Here is a 19,224-nt window from a genome sequence, read left to right on the forward strand (position 1 = left end):
TGACCCACACACACTGGGCTAGTGTTTGTCAGAATGCAAGTGAGAGAACACGAAACAAGCTGAAGAAGGTTCACTGGTCTGAGACCAAAATCATCTTTTTGAGCATCATACATAACGCTGTGTTTGTAAGCTGAACATTGCACCAGTAGAGCCACATCATCCTGACAATGAAGTCCGGTGGCACTGCATGCTGTGGCAACAATTTTTAGTTCCAGACCTTGTGAGTGAAGAGCAGGCTTTGTGGGAGTCCTGGAAAATGCTTTTCATTCATTCATGATGTTACCTGATTGAGCTCCAGCACATTTGTGAAGGAACAAATACCAGATGTGCTCAAAAGAGACCTGCCATACTGTAAATTCAAGGTTGCAAGTCCAGCCTGCCAGATATCTGATCTAAATTAGGGATTCATCTGACTTTTTCTATCCCAATAGTGATTCTGATACCTCAGCCTTTACCAATCCCATACCAGCGCTTTTATTTTTTCTTAATTTAGGATTTCAAATGTGTTAACCTCACTGTATGAAAATAATTGGGATCATTTTAAATACAGGAATATGAGCCCAGTGATTGCTGTGACACCAAAAACGAAGTCATCTGCAAGGTGTGGCCGAATAAATGAAATGGATAGAGGCGGCGCTGACAAAGTAACTGTTTAATGTGCATCAGTCACATTAAGGCCCAAAACTGACTCTTAGTGGAGTCAGTATCAGGGCCAATCAAGCGAATAAGATTGCTGCATTCTTAGTCTTTGTATGGACTAAGAGGCTGAATGAATATGTATGCGATCAATTATTTTCTGATTTGTTTTATTTGGATTAAATTGCAACAGTCCCAGAGTGTGGATCAATGAATCTGTGAATCCACACTTAAGAATCTGATTTCTATCATATCTGATAACTTTATCTCCTTCTATTCTACACACTATTTTCATATTGGATTCAACACATTTCCTTTGACAGCATGTGGATGTAGTCTCATTCTGTAGTCGTAGTGTCAGAAATATCCCTCACTGGACACTTTTTAAATGTTGGCACTAAAATGTATTTCCCTTCTGTCTTATTTCCTCTTCTTTTGTGTGAGTGCTGTGCGTATTCACACGCTGCCTTGAGTCAGTGTTTCAGCTTGGCTCTAGTCACAGTCGGGGTCTGACAGGCATACAGCTGGAGCTGGCCGCTTGGCACAGGATGTGATGCAGCAAACTGTACATCTGCAGCATTGGCCAGAGTCTGAGCAGGTATTCAGAGCGTACTTTGTACTAGTGCAGTGTATTCAGTCAATGCCCTCTCTTAAGTCAGACTTGATGTTGTCGGTGTTGGACACTGTGTAGGACAAAAGCTCCGCATGACGGCGGAATTCACTGTCAGTATTTCAACTTTTCATCTTGTATTCAGACTGGTGGTAATGGGGCTTGGCTTCCTTTCAGCATCCTGTCGGCCGAGCTCTTCACAGAAGCTGACAAGCTGGTCAGAAATGGGAACTGAGAACTCACAGGCGTGAAGGTTTAAATGTGAACTTGACTTCCAACCTCAAGTTTTTGATTAGAAACCCAGTTAACACGGTTCATGCAGTAATGTGGTATACTCCCAAATCTGACTGCATGCAAAGCTGAATAACCGGTTTAACTGTAGCGACATGAGCAGCAATGCTCCTACAAAGTCAAGCAAGTATAACAACACAATCACCATTTAACACCGGTTAGTGCTGTAAAGTCTGCCGCAGTTTGTATTGGATTATTGTTGTGGTTTCAGAATAAATACCAAACGTTTTTTCATCTTTATCTACTTTTTTAAGATGCTGTTTACAGTGTAGCCCAGATAATCCCAGGTGGGTAAAACTGTTGGTTTCAGATGGGCTGACGTATTTGAATTGCACACAAGTCTTTTGAAATCTATTAAGTCTATTGACACCAACTGTGTCACAAGAACAGTCTGTCTGTCTTTCTGTCATGCAGAAAAAGGAGTCAAGAGTTGCCTGTACAGAACAAATCATTATGATCTCAAACAATCAGTGTTAGTGTAGCAGCTGCAGAACATTGTCCTGTTATATGGATCTATCTGCACTGGCTCAGGCAGGTTAGAGATTCCTGTTCTGTTTCATACCTGTGAAACACATCGTGACTTTGTTCTTGCAAGCCAGAATGAGAGTTTACCATGGGAAGTTTGTATAATGATTTGGTTGACGTTCTTGGTTTCTTTCAGTGAGGGGTAACATGTTTCAGTTCACTATAATGGCAGTGTTAAAAGGTTCAGCAGTATTACATACTGGTGGTATTACTTTGAATAGCAGATCTGGCTTTCGCATTGTTTGGATAATACATTTCAGTCACGCTGTAGGTGATAAAAGAAAGTTCCCTGAGTTAATGATTAGATGAGTTATCTCCTGAATGGCCTGTTATCAGCTCTACTGTGTCATTCGACTGAAAAACCAACATAATTTGATCAATAAGGCCACATACAGTAGCCCATAGTCAACACATTAGTGCAATGTACTTAGCCTTGATGTTAAAGGATAGGACGGGTGTCAGTATTTCATCATCAGCAAATCTAAAATGTCTGCTTATCTTTAGGCACTGTGGGGCCGCATTGTGTGGAAAGAACTGATTCAGAAAATGTGTTTTCAGTGCCTTGTTAAAACGAATCGCTTGAATACTTGCCTCTTGCCACTATGTCCTCTGTGTCCCTGATGGAGCGTAGTGGATCAATGCTAGTGGGTAAAAATAACTGCTGAACATAAGATGTTTGACAATTTTGAGCAATTCTTCAAATTGTAGTCTGCACAAGACTTAACTTCCCTCCAAGCTGCAATGTTGACTTCCCTTTACGGTTTAACCCATGCAGTATTTATTTTAACAAGAATTTAAAATTTAGTTTAAGCAGCTTACTTGTACTTACTTGTTTTAGTCTTTATTTAGTGAGTGGAGCTCAGTTTTAGTGTAATATAAGTCAGTGTTTCAGTCATAATTTTCTCAGGTTCACATCACTGTAATGGATTTTGATGAAGGCTATTTCTCCTGGCTGTGAAAATTCCAATGAGGAGTAAGCAGACCTTGAACTTTGTGTTTAGTCGTCTAGGCTAAGACTGTGTTACTGACTGACCGTACTTTTTTCATGGCTTATAAAAATGAATGCCAATAAGCTTGTTAGAAAAAGTGCATCGCAGTCATATTTCCTTCACAGGTCATATTTATTTTTTTTATTTATTTTTAACCACATTGTTAAGGCAGAGGAGTGTTCACTTTAAATGAAGCTTAAATTACGACTGAGTTATCCTAAATATTCACTCAGTGACTTGGTATCTGTTTGTGTCCATCATGTGCACCAAGCATGAAAAAATGTGTACTTGCACATACTGGGTTGATTAAAAAGGAAAAAAAAAACGATAGTTTCAAATGGCTGGTGTGATGTAACTTATGTAACTAAGCCAACTGCTTTGTCGCTTTACTCATCGGAACACGATTAACAGAGATTTCAATGCAATTTGTTCTCAGTATTTTTTGTATTTACATTGTTGTTGCAGTGTCATTAAATAAAGGGCGTCAACGAGTACTTATGGTCAAAATGTTTGTTGAAGTTGGTCTCAACTATATTCCTCCCCTTTTTTGTACCCCCCCCCCTTTTCTGTGCAGGTGGAGTGGTGTTGAGGAGCACTGAACAGGACGGCAGACATCATGGTGACCATCCCAGAATACTATGCAGGGAAAAATGTGCTCATCACTGGTGCAACAGGTTTCATGGGCAAGGTACAGTAGTAGCTGAATGGGCAAGAAGCCAACAGGACATTACTGAACCCTAAAATGTGAGCTACCAAGCAAGAGAGGAAATCCTTCAAGTGAACTCTTTCACTCCAACAGGCCCAAATGACACACAAGCCAATGAATGCCCACTTGTACTTCTTGCTGCCTTAATTATTAGAGTCACATTTTCCTTTTGTTTCAAGGGTTTCATGCTGTATTTATGTTTGTTTCTGCTGTGAAGGCATGAGTAATAACATTCTTAGTCTGACAACCGAAACATGAATCCTTTTTTTCTTGAGAATATTTGATAAATGTGGCAAAGCATTGGCCTGGGCGTCCCTTTACTGCCTTCCTCTACCAAACCGGTATTCATTTATTTCTGTCTGGCTGTTCTGATGTCATGGAGGAAGAAGCATTCTTGACAAAACACATTAGGTTACGGTTCTGCAACAAAAGGAAGTTACAAGACATGTGCAGTGTCTCAGTTGGACAGTCCAAAGAGAAAAAGATGATTTTTATATCTCTTACTTGCTCTTTATTGAAGGTGCTGCTGGAGAAGCTGCTGCGGTCCTGCCCAGGAGTCAAATGTGTCTATGTGATGGTCAGGTCGAAAGCTGGTCAAAGCCCTCAGGCCCGCATCGCTGACATGATCAACTGCAAGGTGAGAAGTGGGCTAAAAGATTTGGATGGCAAGATCTGATGGGTGTGAGGTCCTGTTGCCCCGGCCATGTCTGTGTCAGTTATGCCACAACTTAGTTGGCAGGTTGCACCACACACACAAGCTGCTACCAACACAGAGTTAAGATACCACTTAACACCTCAAGTAGATGTGCGTCATTCCAATTTGTTGGACTTTTGAATTCAGTATTTTCACCCAGTGCACATTTCCTGTTGCAGACTATATTATGAGTATATATTTTTATGCCTTGCTATGGCTGGAGGCATTATGTTTTCCTGCTATCCAGCTATTCGCCCTTAAAGATGTGTTTGCGATTATAGTGAATGCGATATCTCAGTAACGCCTCGAGGGAATTTCCTCAAATTTGGCTCATAGTTCACTTGGACTTAAAGGATAACTTTCGTTTTTTACAACCTGGACTTTATTTGTAGCATTAAATACGACCATTTAGACACCCCGACAACTTTGGTGGCATTTGGAGTCGTTTTGAAGAAATTAGCCCCAGAGTAGCGACGCGTATATCCGTATAATGCGAGTAATCGGGGCATCCGTGCGTAGCCTCTATAAACCCATAATCTGCGGCGAAACTCGTTCATATTCCAATATTTTGTTGTGATATGCTAGCGCTATTCACACGAAAATCTATGAATAAGCCAACGGTCCCCACCTGTCTCCACCCACCCGTCCGCCGCTCACCTGCGGCTCAGACATACCTGCTTACCCTCTGACATCTTTCTGGCAGAAAGCCCTGAAGGAACACTTCTCCCATGTGCCATATGCACTTGAATGACCTCACCGTACCCATGTAATGAGGACAACCTTTATCATGACACACTTTCTTCATGAACAACCCCAGAGTCATGAGAGGTTTTCTGTCAGAATGATCACAATGAGTGTAGCCATCATCTAATTCAGCAGCTCAGCTATCTGACTGCTAACGTTAGGCTTCATCAATATCCTTAAGTCTTATAAAATGTCCTGTCAGTATTTGACATCAGTCATCATGTAACTTGGCAGGCTAGTGCTGGCTTACATTATCTAGCACACAGCAGATTTGTTGAACACAGTCAATGGATAACCACAAGAAAGAAAAAACTTTGGAAGGGGTTCTTTAAAGAAACTGTAGGTAGCTGATGCTTACATCACCAGTTTGTGTATATAAGAGGAGGCATCAAGGAGGAATACAGAGAGCTGAGATGTGTTGCAGGAGGAATGGATGAAAAATAGGGCACTCTGCCATCTGCCATGCACCACTGACACCACCAACAGTAAGCAAGGGAATAGAAGCTTGTCTTTGATGGAAACATTAAACTGCACACACTGAATAACAGTCCAATGATTTATTCTTTACAGTTTCTAACTGTGCTTACAGTTTACTATCTACTATAACTCAGGCATCATTTTGATTTCATTTCCTCACCCAGTTGTTTGAAAGATTGCAAGATGAGCAGCCGGGCTTTGCAGAGAAGATCATAGCAGTGAACAGCGACCTCACACAGCCAGAGCTGGATCTGAGCAAAGAGGATCAGAGCATCCTGGCTGAAAACATTAACATCGTTTTCCACTGTGCTGCCACCATCCGCTTTAATGAGCCACTCAAGTGAGTTGTCTTCTTGTTTTGCTCAATTTCTTGGCCTTAATGTCTTGATGAATTTCTTGGGAATATCTACAGTACATTCTTTTCCTGCCTATTTCTCTCTAGTGGCGCTTTGTAAGTCAGCCATGTATCAATGTGTTTCTTCCTGATTTTGTACACCAGTACAGTGGCAGCATGCTGATGCTACAAATTGTGCCCACTGTTGTTTGCAGTACACAGGGATATTTGACGCCTAAGCTGCCTCTCTCAAAAGATTTCTTTTTCTGCAGTAAATTGGCACACACTTTTTTTCTGCTGAACTAAAGACACTGTTTTGACAAAAGCACTGCTCTTCTACTTATTACCGCTAAAATGAGCAGCTATCCCGGCTCCATCCAAAGAGTAATATTATGCTTACAAACACGCTCACTAATTCACATGCTGTATCTTGTTTTTTAACCATGTGCAAACAGTACAAACAAATATAAAATTGACAATTTGTGGTTTTAGAGTGGAGTTGCATGCTGGAACTATTTCTAGACAAGCAGCGTTCGCAGAGTCCTTCTGTGCAGCATGTCTGGCGATAGCATGGGTTGCCAGAGACGGTCAGTTTTTTGCGCTGGCCTCGTGGTACCGACTCTAGCAAACCTCACTGTGACGACAGCACCTCGTGATGCTGTGCACGATCACTGCCCCTAGCTGTTGCTCGCCATGAAGTAGTTTCGCCATGAAGTAGTTCCACAATTCAACTTCATGTATTTGAGATATAACATGTTACTTTGTAAGCTTTAGAGGTACTGGTAGGCTAAGCTAGGCTACAGCATCCAAGATCAAGAAATGAGATTGGTATCTATTATTTCATCTCACAGTTTTGACCTCACTCAAAAACACTCTTTAGTCCACATTGCAAATAAGAAATGACTGTGAAAGAACCAAAATATCTTGCACAGTGCTTATCTTGGACGGGGGTTGCTTAAAAAAAAAGTCAATACTGGTACAGGTACGCAGACTTCGATAGCGATTCTTGAACAGTAGCTTTTTTTCAGTCGCGGTTTTGTAAAAATCCATTTAAACAAAAAAAATGTACACTACACAGCACAGTACAATTACTTGGAAGCTGTTGAAAGACCTGGGAGCAGCTGGAGAAACCGTTTTCACTCTAAGTTATCTGTGCAGATAAGCATATGACAGCGAACACCCGTGAACTCTTATCTCTGGACCTAACAACATAGTGTTTTTCTTGCATGCCTCTACAATGTGTAAGGCTAGACAGCCAATCTCCAGCTTTAGTAGATCTTGGTACAAGCATGCTGCATGCTTTTTGGCTCACTGATGCTGATTAGGTTTACATCTTAAGTATTCACATTAGCTAACAAATGATAAGGCATATTTTGATACTCGATAGTATTGAAGCAATCCGGTTGGTGCCATAAAGGTATTGACTATTCCTTTTTCCCTTCTCAGAGATGCAATGCAGTTGAATGTCCTGGCCACCCAGAAGATGGTTGCACTGGCCCACAGGATGAAGCACCTGCAGATCTTCATTCATATCTCCACAGCTTACGCCAACTGTGACCGAGAGCTCATTGAGGAAATCGTCTACCCTCCCCCCGTAGACTACCGTAGACTCATCGATTCTCTGGAGTGAGTTTAACTGGACAGTTTCCAATAAACAGCTGCTGCAGAGTCAAACTGTTGTTGGTGGTGTTTGATTTAGGATGGCCTTGTTTATGTATGTGGATGTGGGGATAGTCTGTCATTAGCAGAGAGTAGTATGGAATTACAGTTGAGGTTTTTAAAAGGAGGCTTTTCTACTTCAGATAGCTAGATGCATAAAAAGCAAGTAGGAAGGTATTATCAAGATTAATGTCAGTGAAGCACTGAGCATGCCAGCTTAGCCATGGCTGTAGAGTAAATGGCTGCTTAGTAGCACTAATGTTGTAGATGCTGCCAGTCTCAGTTGCTGAGAGATTAGTAAAGCATTAGAAGCTTGCAGAGTGAGTAGAGATTAGATGGATGATACTCACAGTTTGTATGTATTGTAGCATCAAGCTTTTGAGGGAACATGGATGGATGTGTCACATGCTATGTTTGACTGGAATTTAAACAAAATGTACCGTTTTAGAGTGAGATACAGACCTAGTTGATGCAGGGTTGCATGGTTGTGGGTGAAACCAGTGCCTCGTGGAGTGAAACGTGATGTTCTTTATGTCTTGCTATGATTGGACTGTGTTCAGGTTGATTTTATGCTCATTTACAACTGCACAAATAATGTGTAATCACAACAATATTTTTCCCTGGCAACTCGACATAATTCAGTTCATTTAACCTTTGGCATTTCCTTGTGTTTGGGAATTCTTTGAAAGCTCATCTTGGATGTTTCCATTTTGAAGAATAATTTGAATGTGAGAGTATACAGTAGTGTCACTTTAAGTAGGTGATTCTCATCAACACGAACTCCTAGTACAGAAATGGACAAACACACTACCAGCTTGACTCTCATTGGTCCATGCTTCCCATTTTAGTTTGGAGGAACATGGCAGCTCATTCAAAAGCATTATAATAATTTCTCATGATACACAGGAAACATTGCAGCATTGGGCTTTTTTATAAAGAATTCTACAGTATTTCTGCAAGGTCATTTGGAGAGGCTGCAAGTCAGTATATGGTAGCCATAGTTCTTTTTGGTCCAGATATCCAAGAAATATAGTTCACATACTTGTAATGATAGTTTACTTATAATCTGAACATCTACCAGATGGATTTGCTTCACATTTTGTACAGATATTCATGGTTGCCAGATGAAGGACTGCAATGAGTTTGGTGATCCTGTGACTTTTTCTCTCGTGTCACCATGAAGTTGATTTGTGGTTTTGAATGAAACGTCTCAACAACAATTGGATGGATTGGCATGGCAGTTGGTACTCACATTAATCACTTTGGCAATCCCCTAGGGTTGTCATCATGTCACAATTTTAACATCATGAGATGGCCCATGAATCTTAGTTTTGTTGATGTTTCTTTCACAAGATTGAAGACAATTTTTCATCGTTCTGTACTGGTACTGTAGGTGGTTAAATAATGCAAAAAAACAAGTCTAATCTTCATCATTTTGTTTGTTTTTTTTTTGTCCAGCTGGATGGATGACGAGCTGGTGTCTGCTCTGACTCCTAAGCTGATCGGTGAGCGTCCCAACACCTACACCTACACCAAAGCCTTGGCTGAGTATATGGTGCAGCAGGAGGCAGGAGACCTCAATGTAGCCATCATCAGACCATCCATTGTAGGAGCAAGCTGGAAGGAGCCCTTTCCTGTGAGTGTTTCCACCTTTCAATGTCATATTCCGTTTTCACAATCTTTAAATTAAGCAAAGAATTACTGTTGAATAGAAATTCAGTGCACCCCAGATTAACCAGTGTGTCTTAGTTTGTGAGGACGCGGTTGTAGTGATGATGAAGGCTAATCTCAAGAGTCACTACAGCTACAAACATTAAATTACATTATTTTTCTTCAGCGATAAAGGAAAATAACAAGAGTAGACTACCTTGTTTTTTTGAGAAGTCCCTGAACAAAGCACATGTAGGGGTTGATATCACATCAATGCATTATAGCGAATGTCAACAAAATGTAGGTAGATGCAGAGTGTTCTTTCCAACAGAAATAATCAAACATGCTGTTGTTATTTTTGACAAAGTAAAAGACAAACTAGAGTGCCTAAATTACTGTGTGCTGAAGAATGTTAATCTCAAGAGTCATTACAGCTAAAAACATGTTAAACTGGGTGAGCTGCAAGGACAAATGTGCTTGGATAAATACCCTCTTCAGTGGAGTTTGGGTTCCCAACAGGCAGCTTTCACAAGACCACATTCTGACAGAGTGTTATGCAGGCAAAGTAAAACTGTTCCCAAGTGTTTGCCTGGAATAATAAATAGAGATGAAGGAAAACCTGATGTGGAAACTCAGTGATAGCAAGTGTGTATGTGATTTGGCCTTCATGGTGGACATTACCGGGTACCTCTAAGCATATGGCCCCTTAAAGGATGTTATGTTATATGAATTGAAATGGCATTTGATAGGAAAGTGTAGGGTCAAAATCTGGTTGTCATAGTAAGCAGGAAGATTGTTTCAAAGAATCAATTAACAGTGATTTCCTCCACTTTAAAGAGTACAGAAAATAAAAATTTCCCTTAACCGGTAGCATAGGAGCGGACATGTTTTCTGGTGTGTGCTGAACACCACCTGTGCCACTGATTTTAAAACTGTAGAGTGGAGAAGGTCGCTCTATCAGCACAGATCTGTTCGGTCCATTCCTCAGGACGCAGTCCAGATTTCAGTCGCACCCCTCCTGTCTCTTCTCTGAAAGCACTCTGCTGCTGCCAGCACAGAGGCGTTCAGAGCAGTTGAGCAGTGAGCACAGTGGTGGTGGGAGTAGGAATGTGAGGAATGTGGAGTAATGAAGCTCTGCACACCTTTGTTCCTGGCCAATCACGGTGGAAAGCAGGAGGAGTGTTGCATTTCTGGTCAACTGATTGTTACAGTACTAATATTTATGCTGCCTTCCTCTGGCTGCTCTTTCAGGGCTGGATTGATAACTTCAATGGACCTAGTGGAATATTCATTGCAGTAAGTACTGAGAGAAAAAACTGCTAAAATGGTCTGCATTCTGTTATTGAAGCCTGTCTGTTCTCTGTAGTTTTCATTTATTTCACCAGTGCCTTTTCTCTTATCTATTTATGACACTAAGCTGCATCAGGGAAGGTCATGTACAAATGTAACTGTCTTACAAGCTCAGATCCTGAGATGCTTTACCTACTGCAGTAGAAGTTTTTTGAATGGCAGATTGACATCTCTGAGCTCCAAGGGCAGGTTAAAAGCAAACCTTTTTTGTTGGAAATGATGGAAGTTTCCCTTGTGGATTTGAATCTCATCATTATACAACTTGTTGCTTTATATAATTTGACCTGTACACCACTGTCAGATCAAAATGCACCTGCAGAAATGTACTCATGTGGTGTAGTAAAAAGCAGGGGGAATAGAAAGGGCTGTAAACCCAAACTGTGGAGCTAGCAGGCTAACAAGAGCTCAAGAATCTGCACAACCAGCTATTTCGTTACTGAAGTATACATATTGTCTTGTCATGTTGTAATTTGCAAAGGCCCGTTTTGGATCCGAGACTGAAGGCTAGGAAACCTGATCAGTAGCAGTAATTGTCTTCCTTTCACCTTTTCCAGGCTGGTAAGGGGATCCTGCGTACAATGAGAGCATCTAATGATGCAGTGGCTGACCTGGTGCCTGTGGACGTGGTCATCAACGCCACGCTGGCTGCAGCTTGGTACTCTGGATCTCAGAGGCTCAACAGGTTGGAGAGGCACATTAACACTAGATCATATGATTCCTCACATAGCATCCTCAACTTGTACTGAAATGTTGATTATACTTTTTAAAGCAAACTTGAGTGGATTTACTCTGAACTACTCCCTCCTTATTACAGGCCTAGAAACATCTTGGTTTACAACTGCACGACCGGTGGGATCAACCCGTTTCACTGGGGGGAAGTCGGTATGATGTCTCTTTTTATCACATAGCCCCTGTAAAGGCCTCTGACAATGGAAACTTGTATGTTTTAAACATGCCATCTACTGACATACCCTGATTGGAATTTGATCAGCTGCCGACCACACCCAAACTAAGAGCTTTTGTTCAGCGCCTCTTTATGGATCCTGGCTCACTTAGGAGCGTTGTTGGAGTGAATTCCACTTTTAAACAGTCGCACATTGTTTGGAGGTCATTATGGACATTGCCCACAGGCATTCAACAATCACACTAGTTTTTCTTTTCAAACATTTACAGTTTATAGGAAAAGGGCTCTTACTGTGCAATGATTTTATGAATGCAATACTGTCCGAAAAGTAGAACTTTGACGCACTGGTTAAGCCGTAAATCATCGAGTTAAAACTTCTACACTATAAATGAAATTGAGTCACAGGAAGGCTTAACATCATTTATCCAAACCAATCATGGTTTCCAAACTTTAAAATGATCACAGGAAGACTGAAAGTTGGAGACTTGATGTTGGATTTAGCATGTTAACACATTTTGTTTAAACAGTGAATCAGTACTATCTAAACAGATCAATTTAAGGTTGTGCTGATGCTGTTTTCCTCTGCCATCCTCAAAACCTGAGTTGTGCAGCTCTGTTTCATTATGCACTGAATAACAGGAACATCTTACAGTCTAATACCATCCAATAAAGTAGCCTGTAAATATGTACTATAGAAGCTAAAAGTGTATTCTTGACTTTGGACACTGTAGTTGACAGAACGGTCTCATCACAAGGTTTATATCCGAAGCCATTTCTTTGGTTATATCACATGATCTTCTTCAGCAGAAGGGGTTTGCCAAGTTTTCATGTTTACGGGTCTACGAGTACTATCGCATATATAAAGAAAGTTTTAAAAAAGCCCCCTGTGGTTCCCGAGGGAGCTGTGTGAAGTCGGATAAATGCTTCAAGTGATGTCTCTGGAGTCGACGTCAGCGACGACAGCAAATGTGAAAACTTGAAAAACCAGTCCTCTGTAGGCTGCTGCTTACCTCTGCTTGAGACTTGTGGCTCTAGGCTACATTATCATAACACACCCAAATCTCCAGCCAAGTTCTTTGTGGTCTAGTTACACGGTCTAACATGAGTGAATTTTGTAGTAGGGTTATGCTAAATGGGTGGAGTAATCGTTCAAAGAGGTTTTCCTCCTTGCTGGCTCAAAAGCAGAGGTTCAAAGGTCATTCTTGACCATGGCAACAGTAGTTGACAAAATATCACAAAAACGGAAACTTGAGAATCTACAATTCCATGACAACTGTGCCAACGCCATCAGCTGAGGAAGATTATGTGACATGATCAAAAGCTCCAGAACAGCCATTGATAGACCACATTGTTGAAATTGTTTTTCCAAATGATGGCTGCCTTTGTGAAGCTCAAGTGTTTTGTGGAAACAACAGAGCCACTCAATGAACTCGATAGACATTTAAGCCGCAGTTTTGTGATAGGTTTGTATTGGATTTGACAAGATACTCAAAGTTGTTTGTTGCGTTTATCTTGTGAGCTACACATTGATAGTCTTGTCTTTTGATATGTTTGAGCACTCAGCGGAAATATGCTGGCATTTGTTTTTAGGATTTATTTTGCCAGTGGGACCAAAGCTTTCAGTCAGGCTTGAAGAATCAAAAAAGCACATTTAATTGCTGATTGATGACTTGTGTTGAACAACCTTCTGTTTCTTAGAGTACCATGTAATATCCACATTCAAGAGGAACCCCCTTGAGCAGGCCTTTCGTCGGCCCAATGTTAATCTCACATCCAATCACCTAATCAATCAGTACTGGATCGCTGTGAGCCACAAGGCTCCGGCCTTCCTCTATGATCTGTACCTCAGGCTGATTGGACGAGAGCCCAGGTAACCTCATCATCGCCGACTCGGACGTGCCGCTCCTCTGCTGTTTTAACGCCAAAACTCTCACACACGCGCACACATCTCTGCTGCTTTAGTCCTGTCACTTTTCTTTGAGTACTGTAGCCTAACATTGTAGTTGCGATGCTAATGTGTTACATTATGCTTTTGTGCAGTTTTGCTGGGAGTTGAAGAATGTATAACCCAGCTGATCTCCTGCACATACACAGGATTACCGATGGGTTCTGCACTCTTCGAATCTTGCTACTTGCAATGTTAGTATTTTCAGTTGGGTTCCCAAGATGTCAGCATTGAGGTCATCTCAGTCCAGCTGATACATGGACTAAGGTGGACTTAAGTCTGAAGATAGCATTGGGAACCCAACCCAGGTGTTGGCCCTTTTGAAAAACCTCTGCTAGCTGCTGCATTGTTACAACAGTGTTAAGTGAATTGGATCCATTGCCCTTAAAATACAGATACTTGAAGATCTACAGCCCTTTAGATGTTGTAGCGCTAACGGTGGGCTAGCAGCAGTCAAGCGTTACACAGGGCCTGCATCTTGCCAAGTATCAGTCGGAGGAGAAAACACATTCTTCTTCATCTCGTCCTCTCTGTGTCCTCCTTTGTCCTGTCATGTGTATCTCTCTCCTACAGAGTACTGTATAAACATGACCTTCAAGACCAATCCCTTAGAGCAGGCCTTCAGAAGGCCCAATGTCAATCTGCGCTCCAACCCCTTTACTAATCAGTACTGGACCACTGTCAGCCACACGCTGCCAGCCCTGCTCTATGACGGCTATCTCATGCTGACAGGCCGCAAGCCCCGGTAAGGTTGCAACTACGCCCCGCACCAGTCAGCACTGTTTGTTTGTTTGTTTTGTTTTTTCACTGACTGGTTATGTGGGATGGAACAAGGACTGGTCTGGGGCAGAAGAAACAAAACGTTTGCTGTGTCTTTACTTGACCTCATGGCATCAGCCAGACTTTGTTAGTACAGACAGTGTCATGACAACACGACATGACTTCTACCGGAGCACGTTTTCAGCTTTGCTCTGTTTTTGGGAATGGGTTTTTTTAAAACTTTTTTTTATTTAAAGAAGACTTTCCTTCTTGTGAACAATGCTGTGAACATGACTTCCATTACTGTCACCTCCACCTCTCACCCAATCATGGAAAATCCTGAGGCACAGTGGGTCTTCTTGGTCATTTAAAAAAGTTGTGTCCAGTCTGGAGACGCATCATGTCCCATTGAATACAACCCTTATGCATGTTAATTGATCGATATCTACATTTGAGTTTCCTCTTCACTACAAGCCACAGGTATTTCAGACATTTATTGTTGCACAGTGCCAAGCATTCCCCCACTACACATCATTTCTGTCGGTGGAGTTTCACACCGTGTTTGGCTGTCTGAAATGAATTTGGCTCAGTAGCTAACTCACTTTCTAGTGGTGGTTTGATCCTAGTAGGGTATGTCACCAGCTGTAAATAATGGTTATCTCTGCCTCTGTGTGCTGATCAGCCATGCATGTTTGTCTCATCCTCTGAATCATCTGCCTTCACAGGAGGAATCTGAGTCATCTTAATCTGCCTCCATTGGTGTAAATGTTTCAAATGACAGCATTTCACCCAACCTGTAACAGGCCTGTCATTGGATTAAGGCCTTTTTTTTTTTTTTTTTTTTACTCAGAATAAATTGAAAAGCAGTAGTTGCAGCCATGCAATTCAAATACTGTTAAATCTTTACTAAAGTTTGCTGAATGACAAATGTGCAGTTTGAAGACTCAGAAACCCTCTTTTGGTTCTCACAATAATGCGCAGTGCTGTGTTTACATTCCCAGCACCAGTTCTCATCCTGTTTTCACAGCACTTTAGGATTTCTGATTGATGATCACTTAAATTATGATCCCCTTGATCTGAACTAACACGGAATTGAAGTTTTATTAACTGGATTCAATTGTGTTCACAGGAGGACACTGTTCAATTCAGTGCATGAGACATCTAAGTCTCTGGCACTGCTTTAGCAGCAAAGCAAATTTTCTTAGTTGTGTGTTGGGTGTTAATTATTTGGGGTAAAATCTTGAGTATGTTTGAACTAAATTTGGTTCATGGGGCTATTTGACAGTATATTGTCTGTCCTCCTGGTCTGCACACAGATTAAATCCAGTTAGTCCTCATCTGATTTGTGTCCGTCACTGTCCACAGGGGAGACCTGACTGCTTACAGGGCTATGACAAAGTTTTTGGTTACATCTTGATGAAAATGTAAATGACTGAATTTTTATCATGTTATTTAAAAAAAGGAGGCAAAAATATGAACAACCCAAGATGTCAAAGCTGCTTTTTAAAATCTCATTAAAACTGAAATGACATTTTGTTGCTATCCAATGAAAACCATACATTTCTGCTTTGGAGATGTATTATTTTTCAGATAAACTGAAGGATTAAAGGAATAGTCTAGCATTTTATCTTAGCATGAAGACGAATTGGGGAAACGACCAGCCTGGCTCTGTCCAAAGGTGACAAAATCTGCCTACACTCTCAGAAACTCTAATGAACATTTTATATCTCATTTGTTTAGTCCTTACAAAAACCTAAATAAAAAAAGTTACTACTCCCGGCAATGATGGCACATAACCACCCATAAAATGGTGAGTTGTCGTTTTTTTAATACTTTGGTTTTTATGCATCTTTGTCCCAAAGCTGAGCAGTTTTTTCTTCGCTCCTGAAAGTTGACATTTTGGAAATGTGTGGTTTTCACAGGACAGTGATTCAAGTTGTAGACACATCATTCGAGGTCAATAGGTGTACAAACACACAGCACTGTACAGCTCAAATCTCCGCCTGCATATATTGCAATTATTAGAAACCAAATCTGCTTAATTAAATATTTGTAATTCTGTCAAATCATGCCCACGGCATATGTGAGCAGTGACTGTTTTTGAACCAATGACATACTTTTTATGCACAACTCATAGTGTTAAATAATCAATTCTAAGACTAAATGAGACTAAGAACTACTGCTATAAAGGCACTTGATACTAACTCTGATGTTTATCTTTGCCATTAAAGTTTTCTTCTGTTAAACTTCTGCCTCTGCTCTCCCCCCCCTCCAACACCATGGAACCATCTGTACTCATTCATCACGCTTGTCATTCATTATTCCTCCTCTCTGTCATCATCCATGCCTTTTTCACACTCAATCGCTCTTTCATTTTCTGCCCACCCCTCCCTTTCTGTCCATCCAACCTCTTTTATTTTTTATCCCACCACGTCTCTGCCGTGCTTCTTCACCTCTCCACGCTTCTCCTCCTGCTACCCTCCCTACATCGTCCCTCTTCAATGTTTTGGCAATCATCTTCCACTTGTCCTTTTCCATCTTGCCTTCACCGCTCATTTATCATAGGATGATGAAAACAATCACTCGCCTCCACAAAGCCATGATGGTCCTGGAGTATTTCACCAGTCACTCCTGGGTGTGGAACACTGACAATGTTGCCATGCTGATGTCCCAGATGAGCCCAGAGGATAAAAAGGTAGGGCGGACACAGATGACCGTAATCTTATTGTAAAAATAAATAATTGGGTCTCCCTCACATCACACACACTTTGTCCCTCTTGTCGCCCATGTCCGCCTCCGCCACAAAACACAGACCTATACACACTGTGGAGATGGCAGACAGATTTACCACTCAGTGCGTTAATGTCTGATTGCCGGCTGGCTACAATAGAGTGGGTCATTCATTCACCGGTGACGTCAGTTTGTAGTGAACAGCGGCGTTGTTCAGGCAAACTGTCTTGAGGAGTCTGCATTTGTGGAGGACATGTTTGTGGACTGAAAGTGAAAGAATTAGACTTTATGTACTGTTTACACATTAGACATGATTGTTCCTGTACAACGAGGCGCTGACATTTTGTCTTTCTCCTCTGACAGAAGCACGCCTGATGGCAGAATGTTCTAATACTTCACATTACATGATGAAGTTGAGAATAGTGTTGTTTTTCATTTTGAAAATCTTTCTTTTGTAATGAGTTTCATAATGTAGTACATTTCTCCCTCCTAGAAGGCCATAGGCTGTTTGTGGATTCTGCACCTTTTATTCCCTGGGTACTGACTGAAAGGCAGCCTCTATCTCCAAGGCTACCAACAGTAACCTCACCTCACTGTGCACTGATCCAACCACAAGCCATGAACCATTGTGCCCTCCTCATCTCTCAGCCAGTGATCCAGTTTTATTGTCCTAATATTGGATGGCACCACTAGAGGTTGAAGTAGACCAAAGCCAGCTGCAGTGCAGCTCAGCTCTGCCTCCTTGGCTCCTTGCTGTGATAGCTTTGAAGTCTCTGTTATTAGATACTCATACAGACATCTATTAAAACAAATTTCTTACTTTATTCTTTATTACTCAAACTCCACAGACCCAGTTGTGGCATGGTGCTATAGATGCAGTGTTGGCCTAAAACAGACTAAAATACCTCCACTATTGAAGGCGTTCATGGTCCCCAGAGGATGATGCCTACAGACTTAAGTGACTGTCTGTCTTTTATTCTAGCACCACCAGCAGGTCAAAGTTTCACAGGTGGAAAAGATTTCCATTTTCCATCTGCATGGGTTGGCAAAAAAAATTCTCTCTAACAAGCCGACATTTCTTCTACAGATAGTCATGCTTCCCAGAGGATGAATCATCCTGACTTTCCCTGATTTTTTCCTCTAGTGCCAACATGAATTTTTCATTTTGGGTTATCAGTGAAATATCTCTATACCTATTGGATGGATTTCTATTACATATGTGCCATCATCAGGTCAAAATTCTAATCTTCCCAATATTTGACATCATAACAATGCCAGCAAAACTAATGACATTCCTGGCAGTGACGGCTGAACTTTATGTTTAGCGCTAATTGGCACATGCTAGCATGGTAACAGGCTAAACTAAGATTTTAAACATTGGAAATATCATCTGCTAACATCACCATGTTAACTTGTCACTGTGAGCATATTTGCATGCTACTGTTAGTGGCCTCACAGAGCCACAAGCGTGACTATAGACTGTTATGGATCAGCCTTCTTTTATTTTAGGTTTTAAATAGTTTTCATATTTGTTTTCTTTATTTTAACTGTTGACAGTAATTTTTTTTTAAAAACTTCATTACATGCAACTAAATGTTTTTGCGTCAGTACATATCTCGTCATAATTCTCAAAATCCCTCTGTGTTTGCTATGTTGACTGATATTAATTTTTAACACATACATTTGTTTGTTTTTGTTGCACTCAAACAATTATTGAGACTTTGTTGAAAACTACACTTCTTGTCGATCACTGAAGTTAACATTTTAAAGTTTCTGAAGCTTACTCATGCTTGCGATGATTTTTGTGTTTTTATTTCTGTACTGTAGGTGTTTAATTTTGATGTGCGTCAGCTGCACTGGGCGGAGTACATGGAAAGTTACTGCATGGGCACCAAAAAATACGTCCTCAATGAAGAGCTTTCGGGCCTGCCCGCGGCACGTAAACACCTCAACAAGTAAGAGTCTATGGAATCAAATCTGCAACATATACAGACGCAGGATGAAGTGCTGTCTGTGATGAGCTCTTATAGGCAGCTGCAGTCTCTGTACAGAGTAGGCGGCTTTTATTTCATCTAGGTCACCATACAGTACATCCCTGCATGAGCATTTAAATATCCTTTTGGATTGTCAAGTACTTCAGTTCATCCTTCCATTAACTGCTGATGTCTTTTACATTTGTCATGATTAGGAGGATGTTTGGGTTTTTTTTCTCTGTACTCAT

The 19,224-nt window shown here is 41.1% G+C and overlaps 1 protein-coding gene across 4 annotated transcripts in view; it reads left to right on the forward strand.

The window, feature by feature from the left end:
• Positions 1-19,224, forward strand: part of far1 (fatty acyl CoA reductase 1) — a 29,401-nt gene that overhangs the window by 6,054 nt on the left and 4,123 nt on the right. For 2 of the 4 annotated variants that reach the window (XM_041938606.1, XM_041938608.1), the window contains exons 2-12: positions 3,626-3,739; positions 4,278-4,394; positions 5,837-6,012; positions 7,453-7,632; positions 9,124-9,301; positions 10,567-10,611; positions 11,220-11,347; positions 11,480-11,547; positions 13,268-13,439; positions 16,839-16,968; positions 18,831-18,958. In XM_041938606.1, coding sequence (XP_041794540.1) covers positions 3,668-3,739; positions 4,278-4,394; positions 5,837-6,012; positions 7,453-7,632; positions 9,124-9,301; positions 10,567-10,611; positions 11,220-11,347; positions 11,480-11,547; positions 13,268-13,439; positions 16,839-16,968; positions 18,831-18,958 — 1,394 coding nt within the window. In that variant the 5' untranslated portion in view covers positions 3,626-3,667. Of the gene's footprint in view, positions 1-1,089; positions 1,235-3,625; positions 3,740-4,277; positions 4,395-5,836; positions 6,013-7,452; positions 7,633-9,123; positions 9,302-10,566; positions 10,612-11,219; positions 11,348-11,479; positions 11,548-13,267; positions 13,440-14,087; positions 14,260-16,838; positions 16,969-18,830; positions 18,959-19,224 lie in introns of those variants that run through there. The other 2 variants (XM_041938609.1, XM_041938607.1) reach the window with 2 other exon arrangements.

Source organism: Chelmon rostratus, chromosome 6 (assembly GCF_017976325.1).
Source record: "Chelmon rostratus isolate fCheRos1 chromosome 6, fCheRos1.pri, whole genome shotgun sequence".
NCBI classification, from domain to species: domain Eukaryota; kingdom Metazoa; phylum Chordata; class Actinopteri; order Chaetodontiformes; family Chaetodontidae; genus Chelmon; species Chelmon rostratus.